The sequence below is a fragment of the Plecotus auritus genome (genome assembly GCF_963455305.1).
Source record: "Plecotus auritus genome assembly, chromosome: 10".
NCBI lineage: Eukaryota > Metazoa > Chordata > Mammalia > Chiroptera > Vespertilionidae > Plecotus > Plecotus auritus.
The window spans coordinates 48,575,422-48,599,372 of record NC_137785.1 but is presented as its reverse complement, the minus strand read 5'-3'; the positions used below and the strand labels follow the sequence as shown (position 1 = coordinate 48,599,372).

At 38.1% G+C, this 23,951-nt stretch overlaps 1 protein-coding gene across 1 annotated transcript; it reads right to left on the bottom strand.

Moving 5' to 3' along the window:
- Nucleotides 1-81: 81 nt before the first annotated feature.
- NAE1 (NEDD8 activating enzyme E1 subunit 1) lies at nucleotides 82-23,476 on the bottom strand. The gene is made up of 20 exons (XM_080643721.1): nucleotides 23,350-23,476; nucleotides 20,136-20,239; nucleotides 19,988-20,048; nucleotides 18,402-18,432; nucleotides 17,648-17,719; nucleotides 17,340-17,419; nucleotides 16,886-16,995; nucleotides 15,140-15,249; nucleotides 13,812-13,874; nucleotides 13,347-13,410; nucleotides 12,947-13,038; nucleotides 10,660-10,719; nucleotides 10,436-10,569; nucleotides 9,017-9,092; nucleotides 8,681-8,720; nucleotides 5,513-5,599; nucleotides 4,171-4,263; nucleotides 1,910-2,024; nucleotides 1,774-1,823; nucleotides 82-319 (listed from the first exon to the last, which is right to left on the bottom strand). The coding sequence occupies exons 1-20, from the start codon at nucleotides 23,400-23,402 to the stop codon at nucleotides 210-212; spliced, it is 1,605 nt and encodes a 534-aa protein (XP_080499847.1). The 5' UTR covers nucleotides 23,403-23,476; the 3' UTR covers nucleotides 82-209.
- Between the last annotated feature and the right edge of the window lie 475 nt (nucleotides 23,477-23,951).

Below are 23,951 nucleotides of genomic sequence, written 5' to 3'. Positions count from 1 at the left end.
ACTCTCTGGGAAACATGACTGCTTCCTTCTCACCCTATCCCCCTCCTCCCCGCCAGCGCCCCCCAAACAAGACTACATTATTACAAATGAGAAAATGTTTATTAAGCAAACAATTTAACAGTTTTCCCATGGCAGAATTTTACAGATTCGAGCACAACCCAAAGGCAATTATAGTCTCAATTATTAACACACTACATAGGATACTTATTCTACAACTGAAAAGTTGCTGAAGTTTGTGACATGCCACTATAAATGTAAGTATTATTAAAAATTACAAATTGTTTGGTGATTATTTTGATAACTTCTTGAGCAGCAGCTCCTGCAAGGAGAAAGGAAAAAAGCAAATCTTTGAAAAAGGTAAGTTTCAAGAATTATATAAAAATATCAATTCTGTAAAGAAAACCTTCCCTTTTTCCAAAAGCAAAGGTGTTTAAAAGTAATCCAAAACAGACATAATTTACTGTCATATCAAAATAAAGGACCATAATTTTTAGTAACCATGTTATTAAAAGTTTTGTTTTATACATTCATAGCTTGGGATATTATGCCACAGTTTTAAAGAATGAAGTATTTTTAATTAAGGTAGTTTTGAAACATTAGCAAGATATATTAAGTAAAAAAACATCAAAATAGTAGTATAGTTGATTGCTTTTTATTTTATTTTATTTTTTTAATATATTTTATTGATATTTTACAGAGAGGAAGGGAGAGGGATAGAGAGTTAGAAACATCGATGAGAGAGAAACATTGATCAGCTGCCTCCTGCACACCTCCCACTGGGGATGTGCCCGCAACCAAGGTACATGCCCTTGACCGGAATCGAACCCGGGACCCTTCAGTCCGCAGGCCGACGCTCTATCCACTGAGCCAAACCGGTTTTGGCGTTGATTGCTTTTTAAAGGATACATATAGGCAGAAAAGATTCTCTAAGGACTCCCTTCTGCTTTACTTTTACAATAAAAAGAGAATAAAGGTGTATTTGTTCTAAATACATTTGTAATTTGGAAAAAATCCCTATGAAATATTGCTGTATGTACTCAAAACAAAAATAGAACAAACAAAAAAATTACTAAGAAAAAAATTCTTCATCTTTTATAACCTGAAGCTTGATCTTTCTCAAACTCTCGTTAATTAAGTACAATGTGAGACTCTACTCTACCAGACGCTGTTCTAGGCACCAGGAATATGGTAGGAACAGAAGACAAAGTCAGTGCCCCATGGACCTTCCCTTCCAGCACAGTGAGGGAGAGACCATTTGCAAATGAGTAAAACAGCATCTCAAATGGCCTTAGTGCTAAGGAAAACAGCAGGAAGAAGGCATGAGTGCAAGAGGGGGGCCTCAGCTTTAAATCGGAGTGAGGAAGGTCTCACAGGGAAGATATTTAAAACAAAGACCTGGACAAAGTGAAGAAATATAAAGGCGTTGTGCCACTTAATATTCAACATCCTGCTTCACTGACCTCCCTCAGTAAAATAGTTAAAGAAAACAAAACTGTCCCGGCCGGTTTGGCTCAGTGTATAGAGCGTTGGCCTGCGGACTGAAAGGTCCCAGGTTTGATTCGTCAAGGGCACGTGCCCAGGTTGCGGGCTTGATCCCCAGTTGGGGTGGGGGGTGGGGGGCGTGTAGGAGGCAGCCAATCAATGATTCTCATCATTGATGTTTCTATTTCTCTCTCCCTCTCTGAAATCAATAAAAACCTTTAAAAAAACAAAAAAACTTGATAACTATACTATATAACAACAGATGCCAGTCTTCTCATCCTTGGAACTCACCCCCTAAGAACGCAGCAATGGTGTGTGGCTCAGCAGCTCCGTATCGGCAACTTTAGGAAAGAAAGGAGACATGAACTTCGACTAGCTTAGGACAGGCACAAGTATTATTTCTTAATATGGCTTAAGAAATACTCACAATTCGTGGACATAATCATCTTTCACCATTACAGACAGTCCATATTCCTGAAGAAAGCCAGTGAGACAAGACTTCAACTTTCCTATATCTTCTTCAACTTGATAATTAGATACCCCTACAAATATACATGCAAATTAATTCTCATTGAAATAAACATGATTCAAAATGAATGGCTACCTCCTTTATTTACTCCAGTTTCAGGTGTTCTAATAAAAAAAAGTAAGGTGTGAAAATGAAGAACAAAAATAACAGAATGTATGAGACCAATATTTGCAAATATCACAAATCTGTAACAATCAAAGAAACCATCAAAAACCTATTAAAATTTGAGTTTGATAAGCCTCCTTTGTTCACTGCTCCATCTCCAGTATCTGGAAGAGTGTCTGGCACACAGTTGGTGCTCAATACTTTAATAGAAGAATTGAATGAATGAGAAAGTGATGTCGTATTTATACCCTTTGTAAAAATTATGGTGTTTATTATTCATTTCCAAGAGATTAAATGACACAGAGGACATAAAACTATAACAACAGGTAACATTGAGCATTAACAGATGCTGGTTACTGCTATAAGTATCATATGTATACTGTTTAGTTTAATCCTCACAATCACCTTATTAAGTAGGTACTATTATTCCCATTTTACAGATGAAAAAACTGAGACACAGATTATTTGCCTGAGTTATTTAGCTCATAAATAGCAAAACAGATACAAACCCAGACAGTTGTTAATAATTAAGCTATAACATCTCCAAAGGTAAGCTATTGTTATTACTACTGGAAGTTAAAATATAATTGCCATAACATTCACGTATTAAAAAAAATCAGTATTTTTTAACTACTATGGTTTAAAAATGATCACCACTACTCTTCCTCATAATAGCAATACCTACCCTTTATTGAGTACTTACAAGGTGCTAGGCAGTGTGTAGTGATTTTCATACATCACATATTTAACCCTAACAGTCTAATAGAGTAGATACTATTATTGCCATTTCATAAATATGAGACCTGAGACTTAGAGGGAAACAGTGACTCATCCAAGTTGAAGAGATAGTAAGTGACAGAGCTTGGATCTGAACCTAGGTTCAAAGCCTATGCTCTACGTTGCTACTCTCCCAAGATGGCTCCCCAATGTATACCCCTTCATGCCCTCATGTAGCCCCCTTCTACTCAATCTAAGCTGGCCCTGTGAAGCAAATAGAACACAACGTAAGTGATGCTGTGACTTCTAAGACTTAAGTCATAAAAAGCCTTGTACCTTCCACCTGGGTCTTTTGGAATGTTAATTCTAGGAAAGCCAGACACCATGTAAGAATTCTACCCTAGAACTGCCATGCTAAAAGGAAACCCTAGCTAGCTATGTGGTGACAGATGCCTGACAAGCCCCCAGTAGTTCCAGTACTCCTGACTAAAGGGCCGACATCTGAGCAAAAATGACTTCTCAGATGTCGAATTCAGTCAAGCCTTCAGAATGACTCCAGTTCTAGGCATCATGCAAGATCCTTGCTCCTCACTGAGATAGGCCTAACTGAGCCCAGCCAATTCACAAAGTCATCATAATTTATTGTTTTAAACTACTAAGTTTTGAGATGGTTTGTTATTCAATGGATAATAAAAAACATTCTAATCAAATAATACAAATAAAGCAATACATATAGTGTTTATGCATTTTCTTTCTTCTGATAAGCTAGCTCATTAAGACTGTTACTCAGTAGACAGATGACATCAATTGGGGCAACAGGTTTTATGATACACCTAGAATGTACTGCTATGCAATAATCCTGCATAATTAAACTTATCTTAATAAAAATTTTCTGGGCAACTGAAAATCTTTGAAATTATGCCAATTCCCTAATCATTATATTTAACAGATAACAAAAATTAGATATTAAGCAAAGAAATCTCTACATCTTCAGAGCTCTGAGTTCAGGAGTCACTGGCATACTTCTTGTGACTTTCCATTTCCACTAAATGAAACTCAGTGACTCTTAGAGGTAAACTGTGAAAAATGACAGAAAAATGTTTCTTCTATATGCTATCCATTCAACCAACATTCCCTTGTAGTGGTTTAGAATCAAACACTATTTGCAAATAGTTACACTTACAAAACAAATGGTAGTTCCTCAATAAGATATAATGTAAACTGTTTGCAATGTAAAAATCAAGGACCAATTATAAACACCCAAGAACACTTTAAGATTTAATTCAAGTGTCTACTTAAGATTTTATTATATTTGATAATTCGATTGCTATTCTTACCTGGGTATCTACCATGTTGTTTATGAAATCTATCCACAGCCCGTAACATTAAGTATAATACTATCTCATTATCTGGACTGTCCATGCTGGAAACTGAAAGGGAAAGAATTCAATATAATTTGGGTAATTCATGACATAAAAACAATAAAGGATGGACCTTACTATATACTCAAATTTTAGGTCTCAAGGCAATTTTACCAGAAAATTTTAGTATTTTGTGACAATAAAATAGAAAATGATAAATAATAGTAAAATAAAGGGAGATACATTAAGATAAAACCCAGTTGTCTTAGACTATTATCTAGTCACCATAATCTCTACTAAAGTAGTAACATGCTGCCCTAGCTGGTTTGGCTCAGTGGATAGAGCGTCAGCCTGCAGACTGAAGGGTCCTAGGTTCGATTCCAGCCAAGGGCACATGCCCAGGTTGTGGGCACAATCCCCAGTAGGGGGCGTGCAGGAGGCAGCCAATCAATGATTCTCTCTCATCATTGATGTTTCTATCTCTCTATCACTCTCTCTTCCTCTGTGAAGTCAATAAAGAAATATATTTTTTTTTAAAATAAAAAAATAAAGTAGTAACATGATGACTTTAGCTCTTCTATTTATCACACAACTTAGTAACCTACCTAAATACAATTGTATATATGTATTAAGTTTTACATTGTGAAATTATGACTACTTGGATAGGTTTACAGAATTAAATTTAGAGTATAAATATTTCCATTATCATTTATATTATCACCATATACTCATTATTATTATAAATAAAATATTAATCTCTTTAAAATTAAAGCTGCGGTACATTTATACAATGGAATACTACTCAGCTGTAAAAAAAGGAAACTTTATCCTTTGTGACAGCTTGGATGGAACTGAAGAGCATTATAATAAGTTAAATAAGCCAGTCAGAGAAAGACAGGTACCATAGGATTTCACGCATATGTGGAATCTAATGAACTAACAAAAGCAGAATAAAGGCAGATTCATAGAGAGAGAGCAGGCTCACAGCTGTGGGGTGGCGGGGTGAGACAGGAGGGGGAGAGAATTGAGCAAAAAAGAAAAGAAGAAAAGAAAAAGAGAACTCATGAACACAGACAACAATGTGGTGATTGCCGGGAGAGTGGGTGTGGGGGGAGTTGAATGAGGATATAAGGGTGATAAATGGTGATGGACAGAGACTTGACTTGGGGTGGTGAAGACGCAAATGATGTACTGTAGAACTGTGCAACTGAAACCTGTAAATTCTGTTAACCAGTGTCACCCCATAAATTCAATTTTTAAAGGAAGGATGGAAAAAAATAAAATTAATAACCTAGCATCAAAAGATTATTATACTTACTAATTTCATCCCTGTTAACTGTATCCAAGCCATATTCTTCAGCTAAGGATCGGCATCTTACCACTCGAAGAAATGCAGAATTGCTACCTGAACACAGGAAAGACATTATAGAGGTAACTAATTGACACATGAATATTCCAAATCACAAATCTCTTTAAGAACAGGAAATTGTGTCTATACTCTTCACAGACATGGTAACGTGAAGAAATGTCTCCTACTTGACTCTAATGGTTAGCAGGGAAGGCACTAGAACATAAGTCATCCTAAATTCATGTCCTTGGCACTACAACCAGTTCAGCACTGAATAAGTACGTGATGGCACCTCTCTGAGCCTCAGAAGGGGATAATATTATTTACCTTTGAAAGTTATGGATGCAAAGTACCTAGCACAATGCCTGATAGGGCTCAATGAACAGTAGTTATCATTATTATGGATAAGTAGTCCGAAAGTAAAGTGTTAAATATATTGTGCTCTTGGTATATGTAAGGTTTTAACAACACAAAAAAAAATTATATTATGGAAATTTTCAAACATATCCCAAAATAGAGGGAACAGAATAAATCCTCAAATACACAACATCCAGCTTTTAATCTGGTATCATATGATTTAGTAGAACAAACACTGTATGCTGAAACAAGGTGCAAGATTAATAATGGAACAAAACATTAAAACTAAGCCTAAACAAAGACTGGGAAAGAGTGAAGAAATGGAGAAGTTTGATAAATATATTTTAGGATTGAGGAGCATGCAAAATGTAGACTTTATCTTCAGAAAGCATGTAAACAGATTGTATTATTCTTAAACTAGGTCTTAAATTAAAAAGAAATGCTTCAGAGAACAGTGGCATGAGATGGCTGGGCAAGCAGGCAGAGACCAGATCATGCAAGGCCTTGTAGGTTGAAGGAAGGTGATCCATTTTCATTGCAGGTCTGGCAGAAAATGGTATGGTCTAATTGCCTATTTAAGAGATCTCTCTGACTGCTCGTTGGGAAATGGGTTGAATAGAGGCAAGAGTAGAAGGGGTATCATTTCAAACTGCACTGGAAAAGGAAAAATGGTGTAGAGACAATAAAATATTAGTGGCTCCCAGGGGTTAGGGGGAAAGGAAGAGATGAATAGGCTGAGGACAGGAAATTTTTAAAAAAACGTATTTTATTGATTTTTTTACAGAGAGGAAAGGAGAGGGATAGAGAGTTAGAAACATCGATGAGAGAGAAACATCAATCAGCTGTCTCCTGCACACCCCCTACTGGGGATGTGCCCGCAACTAAGGTACATGCCCTTGACCGGAATCGAACCTGGGACCCTTGAGTCTGCAGGCCGACGCTCTATCCACTGAACCAAACCATCTAGGGCAATGAACGCAACACCTAACTGGACAGGAAATTTTTAAGACGGTGAAACTATTCTGTATGATACTATAATGGTGGGTGCTTGTCCTTACACATTTGTCAAAATCCACAGAAGGTACATCACCTGTTTATTCTAATGTAAACTGTTGACTTTGGTGATGATGTGTCCATGTCAGTTCATCGACTGTAACCAATGTGCCACGCTGGTGGGGGGTGTTCATAATGGGGGAGGGTGTGAATGTGTTGGGTCCGGGGGTACACAGGAAATCTCCTTACTTAGCACTCAACATTGCTATGATCTTAAAATTGCTCTTAAAAATAAAGTTCAGCCCTAGCCAGTTTGGCTCAGTGAGTAGATTGTTTGTCTGCAGACTGAAGGGTCCCTGGTTTGATTCTGGTCAAGGGCACATGCCTGGGTTGTGGGCTCAGTCCCCAGTGGGGGGCATGCAGAAGGCAGCCATTCAGTGATTCTCTCTCATCATTGATGTTTCTCTCTCTCTCTCTCTTTCCCCCTTCCTCTCTGAAACCAATAAAAATATTTTTTTAAAGTAGGTTTAGTTATTCATATGGAAAATAATACAATCCTATATAATAAAGAGGTAATATGCAAATTGACCATCACACCCTCACACAAGATGGCCACCCCCATGTGGTCACAAGATGGCCGCCACAAGATGGCCAGCAGGGGAGGGCAGTTGTGGGCGATCAGGTCAGCAGGGGAGGGCAGTTGGGGGTGACCAGGCCAGCAGGGGAGGGCAGTTGTGGGGGACCAGGCCTGCAGGGGAGGGCAGTTGGGGGTGATCGAGCCTGCAGGGGAGGGAGGGCAATTGGGGACAACCAGGCCAGCAGGGGAGGGCATTTAGGGGTGACCAGGCCAGCAGGGGAGGGCAGTTGGGAGGGATCAGGCCTGCAGGGGAGGGCAGTTGGGGGCAATCGGGCTGGTAGGGGAGGGCAGTTGGGGGCGATCGAGCCGGCAGGGGAGCATCGATCAGGCTGGCAGGGGAGTGGTTAGGGGGTGATCAGGCTGGCAGGCAGAAGCGGTTAGGGGCAATCAGGCAGGCAGGCAGGTGAGCGGTTGGGAGCCAGCAGAACCAGATTGTGAGAGGGATGTCCGACTGCCGGTTTGGATTGGGCCTAAACCGGCAGTCGGACATCTCCCAAGGGGTCCCAGATTGGAGAGGGTGCAGGCTGGGCTGAGGGACACCCCCCACCCCAGTGCATGAATTTCATGCATCGGGCCTCTAGTAATTAATAAGTAATAATACAAGAATAACTGTTTCTTGTACTCACAACTGTAAACCTACTTTAAAAAAAAAATAGTACATTAGAAAAAGAAATGCTTCGGGTCTACTGAGGAGTTATCAAAAACACCTGGAGCCTAACCATCTTAAACTAGATGGTAAAATTCTTAATTCTATTACAGTCACTAAACCCAGACCAAACTGAGTAGTTAAACCAATACTCCCCATGTACTAATGACTCGACTTCATACTCAAAGCCTTCAGATAAAACTTTCCCAAATTAGTTAAAATCAATAAGCTGAAAAGAAGTCGGTATTAATGACAATTTTCAAATAACTGACCTTCATGTCTTTTTTGCATTGCCATAGATAGATTTGTTCTAGCTCTGACCCAGTCTTAAAATAATCTCCATTTATTATTACATTATAAGAATAAAAAACCTTACCCAATAATATTTATCTATACCATGAGATGATGAAAAATTTTTAATTTCAACTATTTAAAATTCCTGGGAACACTCCTTATGGCACATTTTTATGAAACGAAATAAGGAAATTAATTCAAGGGGACTTACAGAGTAATTTTAATTCTTTCTCTGAAATGGACTCTGGTGCCTGTAAAGAGACAATGCAGATTTTGCTCCAGTATAAAAGAGCAGGTTAGCAGAGGGCACAGCACAAAGACGATCACTGTGGGATGGGAAGGCTTTCTCCAAGTGCTGGGAGAGCACTGGAAAAACACCATTTTCTCCTTAAAAGTCTTTCTCATGAGGCAGGCAAGTGAGAGATCCCTCTAAAAGCACAGAGCCAGTGCCATGCCCTCCATCTCTAAACCTTTTCTGGCTGAAGTAAGGGATCAGGCCGACATGGGGCTGTGCTGTCCATCAAAGGCGGTGTGCCCAGCAGCTTACCCGGCCTACAGACTGCAGCAGTTTGGCAACATGATTACCCACAGCAGCAGCATCTTTCTTTGCTTTTTCACGGTAACTGAGAAAAAGGGGGGGGGAAAGCTATTATTAACAAATTGTAAATATCACCAGGAAGCAAACAAAAAATTGTTTTCCTTTTCATGAAAAAAGACTGGTCTGGAACATATGAAATGTGAAAATGCCATGGAAATGCTGCCAGCAGCACCTGTTAGTGGTTGGGGATCTTCCCAGTGTTAGTGATGGACACTTGGAATCCAATAATAGTCAGGTTCCCTCTGTAACTAACAGCACCCAACTTAAAAACTGCCCTCCATAATCCATGGTCCATGCTTCTCTAACAAAATCTGCAACACATGTTACTAAAGAACATGATTTTTCTCCTTGAAGTCAAGTCCAAGGAAAGTTAAATAATTCAAAACTGTCCACCTGCAATGTAAAATTTTAAAGTCTATTTACATTTTCACCCTTTGAAAATGATACGTGTTAAGCTAACTCCCTCCAATGTGAGGTCATACTTCTTTCTATCCTCAATTGACTTTTCCCAAGTTTTAAGTAGTTGAACTTTTAGGCTAAGACAACAAAGATTTTTAAACAACGACTGAGATGAAGAGTGCAATCTGTTAAGGAACAGAGATCTTTTCTGTGTGTCATTATTTGGCCCTTGAGGAAACCAAGCCAGTGGCCCTGGATTCATCTGCACCAAATCCAAACTACATAAGGGTAAAATCCATTGAGAACCATCCTTTTGACAGTCTATCTGGGTTCAGGCTAGTGATACCTGGATAGCAGGTGTCTATCTATAGACATGAACTCTTTAAATTATGAAACATTACTAATAAAAAATTCATACAAACTGAAGACTTCCAAGTTTTAAGTTACAAATAAAAGACAGTATAGGGCCCTAGTTAAGAGTATGGAGATGGATTTAATGGGTTCAAATCCTGGTTCTGCTAGTTACCAGCTGTCTGACCCTGAATAAATTACCTTTTCTAGGCTTCAGTTTCCTCATCTATTAAACTGGGACAAAATAGTATCTCTCTCTAATGTTGTGAATATTAAATTAGTTAATACATAGGACGGCTCATAGCACAGAATTAAGTGCTCAAATGTTACGTTTTATCATGAAATACATAAGAAAAAAATCTGTCTCCTGTGGGGGGGGGGGGAACGGTATATGAGAACTCTGTACTTTCCACTCAATTTTGCTATGAACCTAAATCGATTCCAAAAAATAAAATCTATTTTTTAAAAAATCTTCCCTCTAAGTTCTTTAGCTTATTTGTAAAGCAATTAGATTATAACAGGTTTCCATTTTATTTCTGATAGGCTAGTAAAATAGTCTCATCTCTAATATAAACAAATTATTTTTTTCTGTTACATAGTTTGAAAACAGTGACTTACACATTTTGCAATTTTATATATTTGCCCGAATCTGCAATCATGTCAGGAATCGTGCCTCGGACAGGTAAATTTCCTTGACCCTCTTTAGCCACAAATTCCTTTAAGGCACGAGCTAAAATCCAAAATGATGGAGTCTGAAAGAGTAAAATAAAAAATTATTAAATGGCATTTGAATCTGACCCAAAGCTTAAGGTGGCACTATTTTTACTTTTTGTTGTTGTTACCTGTTTGGTGATATTTATGCAGTGATCATCATTAAATATATCTTCAATGCTGCTTGGGATCTACCAAAGGAACATGAAACATTTACTTATACTAAGAATCTGCCCACCTTTATTTTCATTGCTGTTTCTCTGAATAAGTTCTTTGAATTCTCAAACTGTAATCAAATACATACTTCTGATTTTCTTACATTTTTATTTAGAATGAGTACCAGATGGAGGTTTGATGAAGAAAAAGAGAATGGAAGGAAGTCACATCCTGCCCATTATTGTTAGCATTAACGAATGACCTGTTCTTTTCCATCATAAATGGAATAAAGAAGGATCCAAAGTAAACCTTTTAACATATTTACATTTTAAAATATAACAAAGATTACAGACATTAATGTCAAGTTAGAGTTGTAGTACTTCATGTTTTTCCATCTTGTCGAAAATTTTCAACCCTTTCACTCTAATTAGCGACTGTTGAAAGAGACAATCCTCTGACAAAAACTAGATAAAGAGACAACCCTCTGACAAAAACTAGATAGTTAAATTAACTAGAAAATTTAGAAAACTTTAGAAATTATAGGCTTTGATTCTACTGTGGAAAAAAATGTCTTACTGGTAACCTCCAACTGGTTTCTCTGCTTTCACTCCCCGTCCTCTACAATCTCTTCTCACAGAGCCAGATAATTTTTTAGATATAAATCTGATCACTCCACTCCCTTGCTCAAAACACTTCAATGGCCTGCAAGGATATTATGATCTGGCCCTTTCTGCCTTTCCAAACTCAAATCCCTCTGACTACTTTCCCCCTTGCTCACGTCACTCCAAGCATCCTGGCAGTTTTACTGCTTGAACAAATGCTAAGCTTCATCCCAGTTCCGGGCCTTTCTTTGCACATGTGCTTCCACAGCCTAAAAGCTCTTCTACCAGATCTCTGCATGTCACTTCACTCAGGCTTCTGCTTAAACACATCTCTTTGAGTCTCCTTGGCCCCCCTCTGGATCCCAGACCTCTGTCCTCCCCATCATGCTCTAGCTCTTCGTTCTGTTCTAATTTTGTTCATAGTACCTGGTGCATTTATCTCTTTGCTTAGTTCATTATCCCCCAGTCATGAGAACCTTGGTGTGTTTTTAAATTGGTGTAAATTTTACATTCAGTGAAATGAACAACTCTTAAATGTACAATTCAATGCATTTTGATAAATATACATATATTTTTAACCATCACCCCAATTAAGACATAGAAAATTTTTATCACCCCCAAAAATTGATTCACAAAGCACACACTTTTACTCACTCAGAAACACTACTTCTTTGTCTCCAAAAATCTTATAATGACAGCTTAAGTGCTTTTCTAACTTAAAAGGCAGCATTTGTTGCTATTTTAAATTATAAGAAAATTCTAACTTAAACTCCCAGTTGTATAATTCCTAAGTTCCCTCAAAACCTCACTTGCCAGGCTTCAATAACAAAAGGGCATCTAAAATGAGTTATCCTCCAAGTAATTTTTAAGGTATCAATGTCATTTAAAAACACCTCCTTTATATCCAAAAAATTACTGTCAAAGCAAATGCAGGCATAGCCAGTTTGGCTCAGTGGATAGATCATCAGCCTGCAGACCAAAGGGCATGTACTTAGGTTGCAGGTTCCACCCCAGCTCCGGCCCTGGTCAGGGCACGTGCAGGAGGCAACCAATCGATGTGTTTCTCTCACATCAGTGTTTCTGTCTTTCCCTCTCTCTTCCACTCTCCTTAAAAATCAATGGAAAAATATCCTCGGTTGAGGATTAACAAAAACAAAAACAAAGCAAAACAAAACAAAAATTCCATCTTTCCCTCTCTCTTCCACTTTCTCTAAATATCAATGGAAAAATATCCTCAGGTAAGGATTAAAATATAATAAAATAAAATAATAAAAGTGAAAAAAAATCTCAAGTTAAAGAAAAAAAAATCAAATGCAGGGTAAAATTTAACTTTTCAGGCAACACTATTTTGGACCAGCAAAGTATCACCTTCAGTATATAATTCCTACACCCAAACTATTACTATTCACAAATCATGTACTTCAAATAATTGATTTATATAAATCATTATATCACTATTATATACTGAAGCACTCATGTCCATTTAACTAGGACAATACAGAATATTATTAAAACAAGAGTCAATCTGTAATAGATATTAATTTCTAACCCACTATATACAACTTAGGAAATATTAACTTAAATCTAAAATCAACTATTTTATCATAAGGACTTCAAAAAACACCTTTCTACATGAATCCCTCAGCAACTCTTTTAATACCTGAGTTGTATTTAGTGCTGTGTTCACATTCTTAATAGCTTCTTCAAAATTCTCTTCATCTTCCGGAGACCCACTTTCATTCTTTAGAATTCCTATTAAAATAGAAATTGGTTAGCAAACAACCTTTTTCTTCTTTCTCTTTCTCTCCCCCCAACATTATGGAATTAACTTTGTCAGATTCTGAAGGGAGGATCAGATATTTTGAAACTTAAGAATAAATATGGTTTATCATCAGTCGTTCCTAAAACTGTACAAGGAATGGCTCCTTAATCTCCCCCAAGGCAAAATAAAATATGAACTAATGATGGCATCATTTGACAAAGGTGTTGACAGAAATCCAATAAACATTAGCAATTTGCTTTCCAAACCTTATATAACATTTAGTCACATCCCATATTACCTTGTCTAATCAAATCTCTGAACTCTTCTTTTTCTTTATACGTTTTAGGTACTCGTCCATTTGTCTAAATCAGTTAAAAAATTTAAAAACTTAGTTATAAAAACTCAAAATATGGAAATTGAGAGTCCACAATTTCCCCATTCTCCCATCCACATGAGATTTCATCAGTAAATATACACCCCAGTGAAATCAGAGGCTAACCTGATAGAAACAGAAACTGTGGGCCATTTCTCTACATTCATTCTCCACTGCCAGTTTCAGAATGACATTCATTCAAATTTCATTTTGTAAGTAAAAATATCAGTATTAAAACAGGAACTGCTAGATCTAAACTGAAAAGCACCCACCTACCCTAAGCCAAGCAAGGAAAGAAAATTAATCTCTCATTCCCTCCAATGAAATCCTTTATAATAAATTGAAAATACAGTCACATAAGGAATTTCTTTTTTTTAAAAAAGGACATACTTCACTATACCACTGTGCTAAATATTTAGCTATGATCACAATCCATGGAGTGTGGCTATGGTCCTAAAATTGAGAGAGAAAAAAATACCAGTTAACATTAATTAATATTTATTCCTCACTATCATTTTCAACCAACTCAACAATATTTATGATCATTCCCCAGTATACATGAAATAATGAATGAAAGAAAATGAACTGGGTTAATAAAAATTGCTTCACAAAACTTTTTTAGAAGCAGTGTCCAATTTGATCCTAATATGGCAGGTATGTACTATGATTGTCCCCATTTTACCATCAAAAACCAGTTTCAGAGACTGCCACCCAAAAATAAAGCTTAAATCTCTTGATTTCAGATACCAATCCTAGACTACAGGAAGATTTTCTCTGTGTTTTCTAATGAACCCAACACCTGCATTTTAATTAATAAGTAGGTAGAAAAAAATACATATACTCCTTAAGTTATATGGTGTGTTATAAATATCATTATTATTTTCATACCAAAATATGCAGCTGCCTTGGTAATTCTCAAACACTAAAAATAAGCTTCAAGTGGAGTAAATTTCAACACCCACCCACCCCAAATTCAAACTATTTTAAAAAGCACATCTATTTGTTTAGGAAAGGACTATGAAGAGGAATATATTAATGTCCAATTTCTTGATCTAGGTGTTAATTACATAGATATGTTAAGTTAATGTACTTTTGTTCAATAAAAAGGTTTTTTAAATTTTGGAGAAAGAAGATTTATTTAAAACAAATTAGGTACAATGTTGTTACTATGTAATCTGGATGACAGGACTATGGAGGTTTATAGTATTGTTTCACATTGGTGTATTCAAAAATGTTTTAAGTCTATCTATAAAATGGAAGGTCAGCCCGGTCGGTGTGGCTCAGTAATTAAGCGTAGACCTATGAACTGAGTGGTCATGGTTTAATCCCCAGTCAGGACACATGCTCAGGTTGTGGGCTCAATCCCTAACAGGGGTCATGTAGGAGGCAACCAATCTATGATTCTCTCTCATCACTGAAGTTTCTATCTCTCTTACCCGCTCCCTTGCTCTCTTTGAAATCAATACAAACATACTTTTTTTTTTTAAATTTCAGAGAAGGAGATGGGGAGAGAGATAGAAACATCAATGATGAGAGAGAATCACTGATTGGCTGCCTCCTGCATGCCCCTCACTGGGGATCAAGCCGGAAACCCAGGCATATGCCCTGACCAGGAATCAAACGGTGACCTTCTAGATCATAGGTCGATGCTCAACCACTGAGCCATGCCAGCCAGGCCAAACATACTTTTAAAAATAAATAAATAAGGTCACACTAACCCTTTTGTCCATATGATCCAAATCATAAGACTGAAAATGTTCTCTCAGTTCAGGAAAGGGTTTATCCAGTCGTAGATCCTCTAATGCATTATCTGGATGAGATTCTATTACTGTGAAATAAATAATGCCAAAAGATAAACTTACTTCTTTAGTAATACTGCTGGCAATACACTACATTACAAGAATTTGGGAAATCTATAATTTTTAAATTGGCATAGGGTCTACAGTTTAAAAAAAATTTTTTGTTCGTTATTCAGGTAAATTTACATATACATTTTGCTAAAGGCACAAATTGTAAGTAGACTACAGTTTTAATGAAAGTAAAATCCAAGATTCTCTTAAAACAAAATTTTGTTATTATAGTTGAAAAAGATCAAAACTGATAAAATTGTGTTCAGATATTACCTAACAACCTACCCTTACTCCTCCTGCTGTCTTGACAAACATCATCACCATCTACCTGAACCTCTTCCCTAGAAACCTGATGGTCATCCCTGACTTCTTGCTTCCTTGGCCCATCACCAGTCACTCCTCACATCCTGATCTCACTTTGCACACAGCTCTCCACATAGGGGATTTCAGAAAAGTGTGTAATCTCAGTGAGTCTTTAAAGCTAGGCTCAGTTCTGTTACTTGCTAGCTGTGTGACCTTAGACAAATAACTTATCGCTCTGTGCCTCAGCATCCTCATCTGTAAAAAGCAGATAAAATAGTATCTATCTTATAAGATATTAGAAAGATTAAATGAAATAATTCATATAAAGACAGGCACAAAGCTAGCAATGTTAACCTTCATTATCATCTATTCCCACTTCCCTATCCTTGTAACATCTGCACTTAGTGGCGCGCTCTCTCCCTTTCTCATATAAACCACTGGAAATCTCCTAACAGCAACTCTTGCCTCCAGTCTTTGCCTCTTCAGATATTACCTAACAACCTACCCTTACTCCTCCTGCCATCATTCATTCTCAACTCAGCTTCAATGATCCACTTGAAGTTGTTACTGTCACTCTCCCACTTACAACTCTTAAATGGCCCAACATCACCTGCCAAAAGCTTATCCTCTCAAGTAACTCTCTAACTGCTAAGCAGATACTAACTACTACTCAGTGCTGATACCAATGCCAATGGCTCTATCATTGCACTAGCAAACTACCTGGCTCAGAGCAATGTGTAAATACTGAATAAAAATGTTACGATCATTTAAGATTAAAATTTTGTAAGTAAAGGACTAATATCAGCCTTGAGCTGGTGCAAGCCTGGATATGAATGACTCTGGTCTCTGATAACACTTTTTCCTTGGAACAGTAGTTAGATAAATGCCTTGTTTTGTGGAATTGTACCTGAACTGGAGTCTAAGGCCTGTTGAGAATGGAATAAAAGATTGGTGGGGAAAAGGTGGTGTGACTTCTAGGTGTCAGGGTGACCTTGGCTCTCGCCTGTAAGTAGCCATACATGCATGCCCTATGTATGTTAAGAGGTAAAAAAAAAAAAGGCTAGGTACTTGCACAGCAACTAGGCCTCTTAATAAGATGAAGAAGCTGTACCTACTTATCTCTTGTTTTGTATCCTCCTATAATGTAAGTAAAGGAAATACTAGATTAATCAGTCACTGGTTGACACTTTGAACCTATAAACTGGTTGTGCTGCTACAAATTTACTTTGTAATTTAAAATTGACTTTCTAAATTGTCAAGTTCTAAAATCAAAGCAATGAAAAGCAAGCCCCATATGTGCAACAATTTTACCTGGATGTTCTTTTATAATGATCCTCATATAACCAACTAGTCCATATGTCCTACAGATCAAAAGAGGGACTTGGGAATTCCAGAGGACATCTGCTAAACGTAGTAATGTGCTGTAAAGGAAGGCACAATAAATAAGAATATAAGCAAATGGATATATAACAAAACACCTTTAAAAAAAGTAACTTTCTTCCCTATAATTACTTCTAACTAGTTTTTTCCCCCCACTTAAAATAACCAATGTTCAACTTAACTGCTCTAAATATATATCCTTCCAAGTTTCACAACCAGTATCTTTCTTTCCTATCTTTTTGATGCTAGAGATTCGTAAGTGCTTCCAATTAAAGGTTTCTATAGAGTTTAGGAATTTTTAAAAACCATACTCTACAGGAAAAACAAAAACTATGAAAATCTAATTAAGACATTCAAGTAAAAATAAGTTAACATAAAAATTTACCTTTCAGGAAGCTGAGTTGCAACCACAATGGTAAACCTACAGAAAAATGAAGGATCATTGTCTAGAAGGTTTTCTGGACTCTAAATAGGACAAGGGGGGAAAAAAATCCAACAAGTTCACAATCATATTAAACATGGCAGAAACAGTTAAGCTGTTTAAAATAAATGAGGCAACATGCTAGACTCCAATGTTAAATCCAACTCTCAACTAAATAGCATACAAAAATTCAAATTTCTAAATTCCTAGAGTTTTGAATTATTAAAAAATAAAATTTCTGCACAGACATAATAATGTATATACATATATACCTCTTCCACAAAACTCCCAGAGACATCATTATTTAATTCTTGCAAGAATTCCATGGTAGCTTGAGCTCGGTTCTTTTTGAAAAGAAAGCATTTGACTTGAATTAGAAAAAATTTGGTTAAAATGTAACCCTTCAATTAACAGATCAAGCAAACAAACTATAAAATTACAACAAATTTCATGTACAGATATGACAACTCTGCTTTTCATAGTGTTTAAACTGAGACTCAACCAGAATATTACTTAGAACAGAACTTATTATTCAGAGTTTTTAAGTGAATACTTCATTTGCATCCTACTTTTCTGATTATGCAAATGACCAGAAAACCATGAGCACCAGGCAGGACTATTCTAGACCAATTTACAATACTGTACAAGAGGTCAATCATTAAAAAAAGTCATTTCCACTCAGAATATTGTACTAAGTTGATTAGTATGGCTTTGTTTTTTAATATGAAATAAAAAAATAACAGATATTCTGGCTCTTACTTAAAAATACTCTTTCCTCTGAACATTTACATCACTCAAGATTTAGCATTAATACAGGATACAGTATAAAAAAAGATATATTACTTCTACATTCTTAAACTACAAAGCTTATAAAATTTACAAGATCAAAAAAAATGAGCTAATTTAACTTCTTTCTCAGAGAAATATAAGCTTTTTTGAAGTCAAAGCTTTTTCAAGAAACCAAAATATAGTAGCATCATTGAATGCTGAAACTCAACTATATTCTGTAACAAATTGATTGTTTACCTTGCCAATACTGTTTCTTTGAAGGAAAAAACTGAAAAAGACCCAAAAAAAATAAAATTAAGGGCTTCTTTGATTATATAAAGGGGAGGTTATTTGTAATACCAGGTACATTTCATTCATATTGTAAAAACAAACTATATTTTGATTACAGATTGTAACAGCTTTCCTGGAGGAAGAAAACTGGATGAAACTTACAATCAGAGACAAGCTAATAAATCAATGTTCCCCAAAGTGTGCAGCACATAAGAATTTCACAAGATGCTCTGAGAGAAAAGAGAGTTCTCTGGCTTTAAAAAGTTTAGGAATCACCATAAGGTTATATTTCCCTCTTGGAAATTCATAACTTACACAATACACATGATATTAAAGTCTTATATTAAAGAAATGTTTAATTTCATTTGCCCATGGAATCCCTTTGTCCATTTAGCAGTTATTAACATTCCCCAGAACCATGCTCCATAGGCCACATGTGGGAAATGCTGTATTAAACTGTTTGCTTTTTCAGGTAACTATAACAGATCTATTCAGGCTTCTTCCCACACATACCCTTGTCATATCCCAGGGCCCAGACCTGAGGCTGCTAATCAATCAGTCAGGATGCTATGTTGTAGCACAAGCTCAGTGGCTCCATAAGAAAAAGAAGCCTCATTCTTATTACATCCTGCTCTGGGCAACCAAGTAAACAAAGGTAATAGGACTTTTTCTTTACAGACACTAATAAAAGGGCTGTATTGTGTATCAAAGTTCAATATGAACCAAATTCTGATTTTCCTTGTATTTATTCATTGCTTCTGTATACTGACAAATATGAGAGATCCCGGACTCCAACTCCCTGAAAAGGCGAGTCTGAAATGCTCTAAACATCTAAATATGATCAGCTTTGAAGATTGATATAAAGGCCATCTTTACAACAGCATTTTTATGGAGACAGTGTAGTGGAGAGATATATACCTGGACTAAGCTTAGAAGATACCGCAAGTAAAAGGTAGATTTTATTATTCTTATAATTCAAATATACAATTATTGTTAATTATATACTAACATCCAGGAATCCATGCAAGGACTTAGAAAGTGTCCAGACTCCACAATTAAAATAATAATGCCTGCCGAAACCAGTTTGGCTCAGTGGATAGAGCGTTGGCCTGCGGACTGAAGGGTCCCGGGTTCGATTCCGGCCAAGGGCATGTACCTTGGTTGTGGGCACATCCCCAGTGGGAGGTATGCAGGAGGCAGCTGATCGATGTTTCTCTCTCATCGATGTTTCTAACTCTCTATCCCTCTCCCTTCCTCTCTGTAAAATATCAATAAAATATATTAAAAAAAAATAATGCCCACTCCTTTGTATTAATAACAGCAATAAAGATAGTAATGATGGATATATTTTATTAAAGGCCTATTTGCCAGACAATGTGCTAGCATTTGAGCTACATTAATCCCCTTCATCCTTGCCATAATCCAAAACAGGGATTACTGTCCACTGAGTCAAGACACCCTGATTGAGGGGAAGCTGGGACTTAGGCCTCACTCTCCTGTGACAATACACTGCCTTCCCTAGCATGCAAATATTTGAAAAGAATAAAACATACTTATTTCCAGCATCTTCTCCGCTGACCTGATTTCCATCAATAATTGTAAATGAACCAATACCTGGGAGACAAAAGAGAATCAGTCAAGAATATATATTTCTAGTTAAAACCTTAAAGAAGTAAATTTACAACCACAAAACTACATTACCTGGAAGTATCAAGTTTTTAAGAATTTCAGTTCCTGTGGCTGTTGCATTTATTAGGCAAACATGAGCAGATTCTAAAGCCTCTTGCCCATGATCACCCCACAACCTACAAAACAAGATACAAATTCAACATTTAAAAGCATTTCATAAAAATACAACTTTCTAGCCCTAGCTGGTTTGACTCAATGGATAAAGCATCAGTCTGTGGACTGAAGTGTCCCAGGTTGTTCGATTTCAGTCAAGGGCACATGCCCGGGTTGGGCTCGATCCCCAGTGGGGGGTGCGCAGGAGACAGATCAATGATTCTCATCATTGATGTTTCTCTCTCTCTCTCCCTCTCTGAAATCAATAAAAATATATATTTTTAAAAATACAGCTTTCTTATTTGAATGGTGATCTTTGAATCTTTAAAGTGTTCCTGCATAGAATAACTGATGTGATAACCATGGCAAATATGTAAAACAGGAACAGCAGGAGGTGTTATGGGGATTATATAGCTGTGTAACATAAGACTAAGATTGATGCCATGCATGGTTGGATGGGGGGTCAAGTCAAAACTAGACACTTGGTCTTTCAGCTTCCTGTCCATTACTCACTTCAAGCCAGATAACTTACAGAACGCAAAGTCTTTAAAAATACTCATTAACAGCCAAAACTGGTTTGGCTCAGTGGATAGAGCGTTGGCCTGCGGACTGAAGGGTCCCGGGTTCGATTCCGGTCAAGGGCATGTACATTGGTTGCGGGCACATCCCCAGTGGGAGGTGTGCAGGAGGCAGCTGATCGATGTTTCCCTCTCATCGATGTTTCTAGCTCTCTATCCCTCTTCCTTCCTCTCTGTACAAAATCAATAAAATATATATATATAAAAAAATACTCATTAACATTAAAGAAGTGCTTTAGACTTAAAATTGATTCTGTTCTCTATTTCATTTCTTCTTAAGTTACGTGGATCCAGTTTAATTAAGATCTTGACATAGGACTTATCACTTGATATAAGACTTGTGACATCTGTAAGAGTGAGAAAAGCTTTACCAAGAAAACTGAATTATTATCATATGAAAAGCCTCACATTGACTTCTATAGGAGTACTTTAAAATATAATACCCAATGAACATTCTAATAGCATTATTAATAAATTAACAAATTAAGCATTAACAAAGATGTACTAAAGATTAGAAATATATGTTGATTCACACAGGCATATCATTAAAAGAACAAGGTATATGATCACACATGTATCATAGCATCTGAGCCAACCTGATTTTCATCCAGAAAGCTTACTAACTAGTTTATCTTTTCTTGTCACTATAAGAAGTATAAGGAGAGCCCAAACCATTAGAAAAATTCCAAACCATTAGAAAAATTCCATAGCCTGGAGGACGGATAGATTTTAATGTGCCTTCTTTGTTATTTGATCTAAAGCAGATTATCTTATCCTGTAGCCAGTATGTCCTACGGCATATGTCACAACTATAATTGCCTTATTTGGTTTTTTATTTGCTGAATATCCATCTTTCCATTCCACTCTAAGCTCCAAAAGGTCCCAGATCACTCCTTATATCTACCACTGTAGTCCCAATGCCTGGCACAATGTCCTGTCCAGGGTAAGTGATCACTGAACAGTTATCAAATGAATGGAGGAAAAACCTGGAAGAACCAGAAGGACTGGAAACATCAGGTTTTCCAATGAAAGTAGGGCACACAGAAGACACCTGACATATTTAGTTGATGGATGCTTGGGTAGTTGGAGAGTGAGCCTAAGAGATTACTGGTGCATTTCTAGATAACATGTTTCAAGAAAGGGCCCAAACAAGAAATCAATCCTTTCTACTCTTGTTGGCCTAAGAAAATCAGGGCCTTGTTGACTGCTGGCTGGCTGTACATCTTTGTTCTAACTGCTTCCCTCTGACATTTCAACGTAATAACTAGTTCTTATTATGAAAGGTAAAGTTTGATCCTTCAATGGACTGAACTCAGCAAAAACTCTTTTGTTCCAGTTACTTAGTAACCAAAAATATCATCTCAGCTCTGTCAGGTATGGTTATATCTGCATTCAAAACACAAGCAACTCCAAGAATTTGCAAGAGAGCATGAGTTGGTTACAAGGGTTCTGCCACTTTGCTTCTTTCCCCACAAGCTTCTGAGCAGAGTGATGTGACTGAGTACCAGCTTTGCAAAGGCCAGAAGGGCCTGAGTTCACACCCTGGCTCAAACACAGAGCTAGTCATCTCACTTCTCCCAGACTCAGTTTCCCCATCAATAAAGCAGAGAATTGTCTGCCTTCAAGGCTGCTCTCAGAATTGAGTGCCTAAAGCCCCTAAGACAGCACTCAGTTGTAGGTGCAAATGGGAGTTCCAGTCCTTAGCGACATACTGTAACTTCTGGCTTGGAGGCTCCAGAAAGAAAGGGAGCCAAGAGTTTGTTACTTTCATTGCCTTAACACACCAAAGATGCTCAATAAATAAGGAATGGGAAGGGTAAAGAGAAAAAACAAGGGAGAGGAAATAACCAAGGACCTGCCTGATGGCCTAGACCTGCAGTGTCCATTAAGGTAGCCACTAGCCACATGTGGCTACTGAGCTCTAGGCATGAGGCCTGTCGGAATGGAGATGTGCTATGTAGTGTAAAACGCCGGATTTCGAGGACAATATAAAAAAATGTAAATATTGGTTACCTATTGAAATGGTAATATTTTGAATATATTGGATTAAATTGTATTATTAAAATTGACTTTACCTGTTTCTTTTTCATGTGACTACTAGAAAATGCATAATGACACACCTGGCTCACATGAGACTAGCATTATATTTCTGATGGACAGCGCTGGCTTAGAACAACACCTAACACTCGGTACCGCGGTCGGCGCGGGGATGGGGAGTCGCGATCCCCCCATTCTGCAAAACTTGGTGCCTGAGCGCAACGAGGCGGGGCCGGTAGCCTCCCCGGTGACAAAGGCTGCGCCGTTGGGAGAGCGCACCTCAAACAACACACTGCTTGGAGGGCGGGCGCGCCCCGCGGGTAGGAGGTCGGCCCTGCAGGAGCACCCCTGGCCTCAGGCTGGAGGCCCGAGCGCCAGCTCCCGAGCCCTGCAGGGGCGGGCCCGGCGGGAGGCCTGAGAGGCTCGGCCGCGCCGCTGGCTCGCTTAGGCCCGGCACGGACGCAGAGGGTTCACTGGCCCGCCCGCCCGCCCGCCCGACGCGGTGAGCGCCGGCTAACCTCAGCTGCCGGTCATACTTCTGCTCCTTGAGCAGCTTCCCCGGATGCGCCATGGCCGCGGCGGCGCGCGAAGAGCCGGTGCCCTGCAGAGTACCGCCACCTCCGCCGCGAGCGCGCAGGCGCAATAAGTGCCCGCTGCCGCCTGCGCGCCGCCCGCAGGGGGCGCCGCCACTGCACTGCGCACGCGTCGCGGGTTTGCTAGAGCAAAAGCTACCGCAGCCAGGACCTGGACTGGGACTGGTTGGTCAAGTCTTTCCTCCCTGCACCAGCCCCGCTCTCCGCCATTCGGTGATTCTCTACGTGCGGCGATTGCGGGGAGACTCGGGCTTTGGACTCAGGCAGATTTGGATTTTAACTACTTAACTAGTTATGAGACCCGCTTTTTACTTCTCAAGTCCTCCGCGTATTCATCTGTGCAATGGGGATAAGTGGGTCTCCGTCAAAGGTTTCTATTAGAATTAAATGAGATTTTGTATATAAAGAACCAGACTCAAAAAATCCTGTCTGAATAATACCTTTCATTATTATGGCGATGATGATTTACCCATTTCACCCATCATCTCATGCAACAAGCCCACTGTGAGGACCTGTTTCCAACCACA

Excerpts from the sequence above, each read along its gene's own strand:
- NAE1 (XM_080643721.1), bottom strand. The coding sequence starts at position 23,402 with ATGGCGCATCCGGGGAAGCTGCTCAAGGAGCAGAAGTATGACCGGCAG. Across the intron at positions 8,721-9,016 it reads TGCTGCAGTCTGTAGGCCGG|GCACCAGAGTCCATTTCAGA; the intron begins GTAAGCTGCTGG and ends GTCTCTTTACAG. Across the intron at positions 1,824-1,909 it reads GATGATTATGTCCACGAATT|TTGCCGATACGGAGCTGCTG; the intron begins GTGAGTATTTCT and ends TCTTTCCTAAAG.